General features: G+C 39.7%; 1 protein-coding gene across 1 annotated transcript; it reads left to right on the top strand.

Annotated features, from left to right (window-relative positions):
- The first annotated feature begins 6,478 nt into the window (after positions 1-6,478).
- On the top strand, positions 6,479-8,294 carry LOC103056485 (sodium/calcium exchanger 3). The gene has a single exon (XM_007432903.2). It carries the CDS (start codon positions 6,525-6,527, stop codon positions 8,292-8,294), a length of 1,770 nt encoding a protein of 589 aa, XP_007432965.1. The 5' UTR covers positions 6,479-6,524.
- The last annotated feature ends 1,731 nt before the right edge of the window (positions 8,295-10,025 follow it).

The following is a 10,025-nucleotide window of genomic DNA, read 5'->3' on the forward strand; positions in this document are numbered from 1 at the left end:
TAATCTAAATTTTCACACTTCTCTCTTCCTTTTTCAGATTTTATCTACAGAGAAAAACATAGGATTGCAAATAATTCTAAGCTCAGGCTTCTCAAGACTTTTTTTGGGGAGGGTATGTAAAACTTGTATGCATATAATCACGCAATGTGCAGTGCAATCAAGCTAATTGCACATTCAAATTATGCATATGTAGATCTCCTAGTGTGGACTTTAGTATGCACATATTGTTACCAAAGAGAACTGAACTGTGTGAAATGAAATTTTAATATTTAATTTACATATTTATTTTCAGCTGTTGGCAATACATTCACAATGTGCTTTTTATTGAAGAAACCTGCTTTCTGCATAGGGTACAGAAAACACAGCCAATCTTTTTATCTTGCGCTTCTCTGTTGAACAATGACTTGGAAAATAGGGTGGTCTCCTGCTTCTACCTCTCACTGAAGAAACAGAAGCTAGTAATTATTTTCACCATATGTTGGGAATGCAAAAAATCACAATCATAGGAAAGCAAATGGTTATTCTAGTAACTTTGTCTGGGGTCCTTTCTTAAAAGTAGACTTCAAGCTGTGGTCTCTCGAACCACTGCAAATTGATGAGAGAGAATCCTGTTTTTTCCAGCCTGATACTTTCCAGTGTTCAGATTCATTGGGAATAATAGGAATTGTAGTCTAGCTGTCTGGAGGATATGAAGTTGGAGAAGGCTATGTCAAGAAGCTGCCAATCATCAATCAGCTCCACCAAATTCAAATTTCATGCAGGGTACCAATACTACAAGAAGGTGATCCCCACTTCTGAATTGTTGCTGAACACGAGGCAAAACATCTGCATGAAACATGATTTCTACTTCATGATTGATCTCCCTAAGCTCAGAGAACCCCAACTAAAAGTATGTACAATGAGCCTGGGCTACTGTTATCCCAAGAAATCCTCATATCAAAACTGCTGGTGTGATGCTGGTAGTTGTATGTTCATTCAGGATTTCTTATTCTGAGTTTTTATCCTGGTACATGGAAATAAAACTTTCCTAGCAAGTTAAGAACATTTCAGAAATAAAACAATTGATACTTTTGAGAGTCTCTTAGAGAAAGGTGTGTATCACATGACTGTTTGGTACCAAAAGCCTTACTTATAACTAACTCCATAAATACAACAGACAGCATGTTCCTTCTACCAGCCACTCCCCCCTGGTAGCATTGTTTCAACATTCCTCCCTAGTTATGTGTGTACTTAATCTAGACCAGCTTGGATGTGCCTTGCAGTGGTTAATACCTTCTCAAGCTTCACCTTATCCATGCCTTTCACGGGCTTTGAGAAAGTCTTTATCTCTCACTGCAGCCTCCCTACAGTCTTTGTTTTCATATGGATGTCTATGAACTCAAAGCACTTTCCTATTGCTACTGTTATTAATATTGTTTGCTTTATTGTTATTAGCCTTAGTACTATTTTTATTCGTTACCATTTCTGCTGTGTACTATATTTTGAGGGCTGAATGTTGTTATGTGATCATAGCATTAGATGTCATCAGCACCCTCTGTTTGATACTGCACATGTGATTCCTTCCTTAATGTCTGAAATCAGCTGCATCTTTCCTGGGAGAAATGATTCTTAGAGCCAGCCGTGGATATGTTTGTTTCACTTCCCCTCTGCATGAAAATTGCAATAGAAAAAGGAAAAAGAGCAATAGATTGTGAGACAATCAGTGTGCCCTGACCAGGCAGGTCCAGATTCAGATCGTCTTTCAGTCATGAAGGGGGACAGCCTATCCTTTCTGACAAGACTGTTTTGAGGGTAAAATGGTTACAAATAGAGGATCAAAACATGTGGATTTTAGAAAGTTGATAACCAAGTCCTGGGATCCCAAACACGGCATCTATGGCTGATAAGGTGCCCATGAGGGAGGTCTCCTTTGGCAGCCACTAATCTCCTGACCCACCTGATTTTTACTATTTTTTTTAAAATTACTTAAGCAAAAATGAGAAGCTGAAAGGTTATAAAGTCCAATCTCCAGCCCCCTCTTTGTTGCCAAAAAAAAAAAAAAAAAAGACCCTCTGGGCTTCAGTGGATGCTGCAAGTCTTCGTAGAAAATAAACATGATAGGTGGCTGCTGTTCAATGCTTTGTTTGAAGGATGTCCAATTGCAGGTGGAAGGTATCAGGGGCCTCCTGTGGAGGGCAAGCTGGAAAATGTGGTAGGGAGCATTCAGATAAATCTACATTTTGTGAGAGTGCTCACATTATGTTCCAAAATTCCAAATGCACTCATCAGCCCAAAAAGGCTGGGGATCCCTGGCCTGTTTTTATTGTTATGTTTCATAATTTAAAGGAATATTGAGGAAAGATGGAATTGCTGCCAACAGTGTACAGCAGTTGGCTCACATAAGCCAAATATATAGCTAAGACTGTGCATTTCTCTAGACAAGCAACATTTCCAATGATTATAATACATGTTTATATTTTTATTTGGAATATCTAAACAGGGAGCAAGTGGAAAAGCTCAAACGTTTCCAGAGATATGTGGCATGATGCAGTTTGTTACAGCACTTTCTTACCTAACACATAGTAAACTATGGACTTTACTGCCATCAGAAGTGATGATGGCCACTGTTTTACAGGGTTTTAAAAGGACTACACAAATCATGAAGAATACAACTATTGACAACTACTTCTCCTGATGGCTAGCTACTGCTTCCTTAATTACAGGCAACATACTTTAAATACCAGTTGTTGGGGAGAAACAGAATGTTGGGCTACTATCTGTGAACTTCCTGAATGTATCTGATGGGCCACTGTGTGACCAAGGACCCTGGATTAGATGGACATTTGACTGGATCCAACGAGGCTTTTCTTATATCTTATATTCCTAAAATGAATAATTTGGTAACTCGGATAGCACCTGATTCAAGTGAAGTGGCTTATAATCTGTGCATGATCTTGAACACACCTACACAATAAACTTCTAAGTTGGGATGGCCTGGATATGCCCTAACAGTTCTTCTAATCTTCATAAGAATGACCACGTTAGTCTTGATTCTGTAGTATTAAGAAGGGGAAGAATTGTTGTTATACTGTTAAAATCTGTGGGATTATTTCAATATTACATCATCTGACAGTAATTGAAAACCAGTGGAAGCTGTTGCATTTTGTGGCTCTTTAGAAAACTGTAAACAGTGAGAACATACACATGTGTATTTAATCTTCTCTGTGAGGATCAAGGAAGGGTAGCCTCCAGTTTTTGGAAATCTACACCATCCGTTAGTCTTTAGGGTGCCCTCAGTTTCTTGGTGTTTGTATGATTATAGTTACAGATTGCAATATAGTTTATCCATGTGGAATTTGAAAATTATTGGTCTTTTCTGTTGTTGAAGGCTATTAGTCCCCAAGGGTTATGAACTATATTACATCACAGTTGCTGCTGGCTGAAAGCTTAATTTTGAGCCACACTTCACCAGATCTTGGCTCGCATATTTATCTTCTTCAAAAGAACATTGTCTTCCAGCCTGAGTTCCAACATTGGAAATTCTAGTCACTGTATTCTGTGGGAGCACAGGAATGTGTCTGCTACCTCTCTTAAAACGATTTGTCACTGAGTCTTCCAGTAGCACTTATGTACTTTGACTAATTGAAGAGGGGGCTTGAGGTTTTGCCCCAGATTCTTTTTTGTAGTCTTAATCTCTCATCTCTAGAAAGTCAGGTCTAAATTAGAAAAGGAAATAAATGACTGGGTTTTCAGAGAGCAAGACAGAAAGAATCTGCCATGTCTGAATCGATCAGTGTAATGCCTAGAAGATGGGTTATTTTCATTCAATCCTCATCCATCCCAAGACTACTTGATATGGATTTGTGACTCTGATACTACAAAATCAGTTATCTCCTGTATTCTTCACTTTGTCAGCCCTGTTTCTTTCCATTTGTAGTCATTGTTTGTTCTTCTTCTTTTGGTTGTCATTATATATTCTTATCTGAAAGCATTATTATTATTATTATTATTGTTGTTGTTGTTGTTGTTGTTACCATTGCTATTTAGGAAGAAGTGAGTGATGCAACCCGGTGATAAAACTGTCATTTTAGATATACCTGTTTACACTAATAATGTTCCAATTATTCCTGCAATATACTTTACATTACATTTTGTTTAGACATTTGAGATATTTCCAGTGTATGATTATGCATATAAACTATTTCACTCTGATTGTGTGCATAGAGTTCTTCTAACAATGCTACTGAACATTTCCCCAAACGAGAATGTCCGACTAGTAGAGCCTGCAGAAAGGTTATTAAATTCAGACCTCAGAAAAGCGTAGGTCAGTGTTGTCCAAACTTGGCCACTTTAAGATGAGTGGACTTCAACTCCCAGAATTCCCCAGCCTGCATGGGGAATGGCTGGCTGGAGAATTCTGGGAGTTGAAGTCCACTCATCTTAAAGTGGCCAAGTTTGGACAACACTGGCGTAGGTAGACCTTGGCAATAGTGAGTATTAATAGGTCTTGCTTCTCAAAACGCAAGACTGGATTCCCGAGAAGGAGGGAAGGAGTTGTCAAGGCTGCACAAATCTTTTCTAGTCTCTTGCCCCGCCCCGCCCCGCCCCGCCACCCCTGGTAATTTTGGTACGGATATTGATGGCTGAAAAATAAAAATTTGTATACTTCTCCATGTTGGCAATGTTAATGAAGCTCTCCATATTAACAGAACAAGGCATTTGGGATATCATGAAAGGGCAACCAATCACATTTCATTTATTTATGTTGCATTTGGACTATCAGCAAGAAGTACTTATAGGTAATTGGCCTCAAATGTCAAAATAGCTTGTCCAGCCACTGGACATGAGTTAGTTAGATGCCATTGACTTCTGATAATTACACAGACAACTACTTGCTAGTAATGTCTTTGACCCAATCTTTCCACCTTATCTCTTGTCTTCCACTTCTTCCTTCCCCAGTGTTGCCAAGTATAATCATTCTTTTAGTCCAGAGACATTGGATGCTAAACACCATTTTCTGTTCTCCCTCAAGAAGTTAGTTGCAGCCAGCTTTAATAGATGCTCAAGGCACCCTTGGTTATTTGCTGCTGTTGTTTCACTCTATGGCTGTCCTAAATGTTACAGCATATTCCAGAGCAGCTTTTCCCAATTTCCTGCCCTTTAAGTGCACTGAAGCACAGCTCTGAGAATTGTGAGCTAAGACGTGTGTGAGCTGTAATCCAGCATATCTGAACTACAGATTAAGGGACACCACCCTAGGAAAACCTCATGCTCCTTTTTTGAATACCGTTTCTCAATGCTGGGATGAAAATGAGTACACAACAAACTAAACACTAATCCACTTACAGATTTTAGAGTTTATTTCAAATCAGATTTGTTTAAATTGCGGCCAGCCTAATCTATTTCACTTTCTGGTGGTCAGTAGTGCTCATACGCTGTACTGCTGTTTTCCCAACCTTTTCTGGTGATGCTTTACATAAAAAGAAAAGAAAAGTAGCTCATATCTTCAAATGGAGACCCAGTTCTTAACAGAAAATATAAACCTCTTTCTGAAATGTTGAACCTGTGGTGTATTGATTTATTTTAAATGCCCTTGCCATCCCCTCACTGTTGTTAGCACAACTGTAATGGTATGTAGGAATGATGCTGGGAGATAGAAGGAAGATCTACAGACTAGGCAGTGGTCAGAAAAGAGGCAGCTGAGCCCACAGAAGGAATGCGGGTGTGGCAAACATCTTGGAAGGGACCCTCCCTACTTTCTTGGACTGTAAAAGTGAGGGGAGAAACATGTCCTTTCAGACTTGCAAGATTCTGTTAATGTAACCTTACAATAATGATAGAGCTAGTATTTCTGGATGTGCATCATGTCTGGACTACCTCACAAGGCTGACAGCAACTCACACAATTAAAAAAAAACCAAAAATCTGGATTTGGACCAGGGAAAGCTGAACCAGGGAAACCCAGGTTCACCTTCCTATTCAGTCACTGAGTTCATTGAGTGATTTAGAAGGGATCTTTCAGTCCAATCTCCCCTGTAGAGCTGGAATCAATCAATTAAAGTTAGTGTCAGGATGGCTCCACAACATTTTGGAGCTCTTTACTAGGAATTACTAGGATTTTATTCTAACCAAAATTCATAGGATTATACCATAGATAAGTGTCAATTTATCATGTTATCCTGCTTCAGGATAGTACTGGACCATCTGATGTGATTCTTTGATAATAATTCAATTGATATCAGTATACCAAGCATGTCTAAATTAAATAACAATGTTGGTTATTCTGTGCTCAGTACAGACAGTTTTCCTCTAGTCTGCTGATGAGCAAATAATTCAATCTTGCATGCTTCACGTAAAATTAGCCAAATATTATTGCTGTACATAAACAAACATAACTAGTTGTGAATAACAGAACATATTAATATGTGCAATAAGTCAGCGCTTGCTTTTATTTCTTTCAGTCTCACAATTTTAATCTCTTTATTTCAGATTCTTAACCTGAACAGAAGACCTTTGCTCCTGTGCTGTGGATGTTAAGCCTTGTGTATGGCGCGGTTAAAGTTACAACCTGTCACCTCAGCCTTCCTCCGGTTTGGGCTTTTTACTTTTGTCCTGTTTTTACATGGTCTACAAGTAGATGCTGGCACAGGGACAGATTCACCAAGCATAGGACATAACGCCACATGCTCAGGTTCTTCTGAGTGCAAGGAGGGTGTTATCTTGCCAATATGGTATCCAGAAAACCCATCCCTGGGGGACAAAATTGCCAGAGTTATAGTTTACTTTGTAGCACTAATCTACATGTTTCTTGGAGTCTCTATCATTGCCGACCGTTTCATGGCATCCATAGAAGTCATTACATCACAAGAGAAAGAGATTACAATCAGGAAACCTAATGGAGAAGCCATCACCACCACCATCCGAATATGGAATGAAACTGTTTCCAATTTGACCCTCATGGCTCTTGGTTCCTCTGCCCCTGAGATCCTTTTGTCATTGATAGAGGTATGTGGTCATGGATTCATTGCTGGTGAACTGGGCCCTTCTACCATCGTTGGCAGTGCAGCTTTCAATATGTTTATCATCATAGCCATCTGTGTCTATGTCATTCCTGATGGGGAGACTAGGAAGATAAAACATTTGAGAGTTTTCTTTGTCACAGCTGCATGGAGCATCTTTGCATATATCTGGTTATACATGATCCTTGCAGTCTTCTCTCCAGGTGTGGTTCAGGTATGGGAAGGCTTGCTCACCCTGTTTTTCTTCCCTGTTTGTGTCATCCTGGCTTGGATTGCAGACAGAAGGCTGTTTCTCTATAAATATATGCACAAAAAGTACCGTACTGACAAACACAGGGGTATTATCATTGAGACAGAAGGGGATCACCCCAAAGGGATTGAAATGGATGGTAAGATGGTGAACTCCCATTTTCTAGATGGAAACCTAGTGCCTATGGAGGGGAAAGAGGTGGATGAGTCTCGCAAAGAGATGATCCGGATCCTCAAGGACCTGAAACAAAAGCACCCAGAAAAAGACTTAGATCAGCTGGTAGAAATGGCCAACTACTATGCTTTATCCCACCAGCAAAAAAGCAGAGCATTCTATCGGATTCAGGCTACCAGGATGATGACTGGAGCAGGAAATATTCTCAAAAAGCATGCAGCTGAGCAAGCCAAGAGGAGTGCTAGTTTGCATGAGGTACGGCCAGAGGAGCCAGAAGAATTCATCTCCAAAATTTATTTTGATCCTTGCTCCTACCAATGTCTTGAGAACTGTGGTGCTGTCCTCCTAACTGTTGTCCGGAAAGGAGGTGATGTCTCCAAGACCATATATGTGGATTATAAAACGGAAGATGGCTCTGCTAATGCTGGGGCTGACTATGAATTTACAGAAGGGACAGTTGTTTTGAAGTCAGGGGAGACCCAGAAAGAGTTCTCCATAGGGATCATTGATGATGATATCTTTGAAGAGGATGAGCACTTTTTTGTACGTCTCAGCAACCTGCGGGTGATTGATGCAGAGGACCCTCCTGAAATCAACAAACTGCCATATCCCAAGGCCATACTGGTTTCACCCTGTGTGGCTACTGTGACTATCTTAGATGATGACCATGCGGGCATCTTCACCTTTGAGTGTGATATGATACACATCAGTGAGAGCATTGGGGTAATGGAGGTGAAAGTTCTTAGAACATCTGGTGCACGGGGTACAGTCATAGTCCCTTTTAGAACAGTTGAAGGGACAGCAAAAGGAGGCGGAGAGGATTTTGAAGATAGTTTTGGAGAGCTGGAATTCAAGAATGACGAAACTGTGTAAGTAACTAATTTTCATTATTTTAATAGTCATCTGTAATTAACTCTAGAATTTTCATCCATCACAGGTAAACATGGGCAACATGGACTGTCCTCTCTTCTCTTCTAGTCTCCATACTTACCTCCTCTACACAAGAACCTTGTAGCAGGATCTAGTTCCTTCTCTTTCTAAGAGATTAATTAATGGATATATAGATGCTTTTTGAAATAGCCTAATATTTGCCTAATATTTATTTTAAAGAATCTGACAAGGCTAAATACCAAAACACAACAAAACTCAAGCCAGTAGAATCTTGATCATGTTATTTGCATGTGATTAACAGATTGAATTATCCTAGGCCATCAAAACCTCCAGTTACTGGCCTAGCTAATCTAGGCTTCCCCAATTTGCCGCCTTGCAGATGTGCTAGATTTCTTCTCCTGTTGGATGTGCTGGCTGGGGTTTATGGAACTTAAAATCCAACACATCTAGAGGGGATCAGGTTGGGGAAACTGCTCTGATCAGTTAGCTCTTCTTTTCATGAGCTGAATCAGTCATTTCTTTTTTTAAAAAAAAGCAGTAATAATAGTTTCATACCTGTTGATTACTTTGAGAAGAATCTTGCAATCAGTTTTCAAGAGTGAAATCAGTAGTTTTCATACAGCAAATTAGTTTTCTATATTACTGGGTATTTCTTTAATCTCTCACATAGCAGATCCTGTAAACTATTTCCTCCATTAGCAAAGTCTGCTTGAACATGAATAATAAAGATTGTTCTGACAGAATTTGGTTGTATGCTCCTTTTCTATTGCCACTTTCTTTTGATAAAAAAAATTTTTATTTACATGTTGAAGAGGACAGAATTAATATGACGCCTCCAGTGTAATCATCTCTTTCAGCAAAGCCTTAATAATAGCCTTCAAAAAACAACATGACAGTACACTCCATGGACATGCTTTCCTCTGTGTATTTCTACAGTTTATTCCAGTTGATGTCACTGTGAGATTTTTGCCACTGTGAGGCAAGGAATTATATCTGCCTGTAATCTCAGAGAACTATTGCCAGTTAGTGTGGAATGACCACACTGAGCTGAACTGATTAGCATTCTGACTTGATTTAATGCATCTCCTATGCTCTGGTAAACAAAGGTATTAAGCACTATAGAAACAATAACATGGCATTTAAAAATTCCTGTGTCTGCTCGCTGACATCATAGCAAATTACATCACACATGCTCACTGCATTTTCATGGTTAATTACCTTAATTACCCAACCCTAATTTTCTGTTCCTTCAGGGGGAGATTCTGCATGTTGTGCTACATCAGATGTGTCAAACAGTCACTGGTTTGTCACAGAAACACCAGATTATTCAGTCCAAGGAGCTCTGCTTGCAGGTTGCTTTCACATAATGATTCATTACGGTTTCCCATATTGATTAGCCCTTTGGAGATGTTCAGCTCGTTCACAAGAGGATTCAAGGCTTCCTGGACCTAAGGCTGGGCCTGCAGGCCCTGTCTCTAAGTTGCTGTCCACCCCTGATGTTTTAAATATGATCAAAAAGTAAAAGGGCTTCTGCTTGAATGTAGCCAGGTTCTTGGCTGAGCAGAAGGTTTCCTAGTTGTGTTCAAGCAAACATGAATAGAAGTCCTTTCAACCATCGCGCTCAGCTAAGGAAAGAGAGATCAGGGGCTTTTGTATATACCCTCACATTTACAATGAACACCTGCAAGGTGTATCATGCTAGGACTTTCACAT

The sequence above is a fragment of the Python bivittatus genome, unplaced genomic scaffold, assembly GCF_059951505.1.
Source record: "Python bivittatus isolate LINGU-HERP-01145 unplaced genomic scaffold, Pbiv_v1 ctg000480_np1212, whole genome shotgun sequence".
In the NCBI taxonomy this organism is placed as follows: Eukaryota; Metazoa; Chordata; class Lepidosauria; order Squamata; family Pythonidae; genus Python; species Python bivittatus.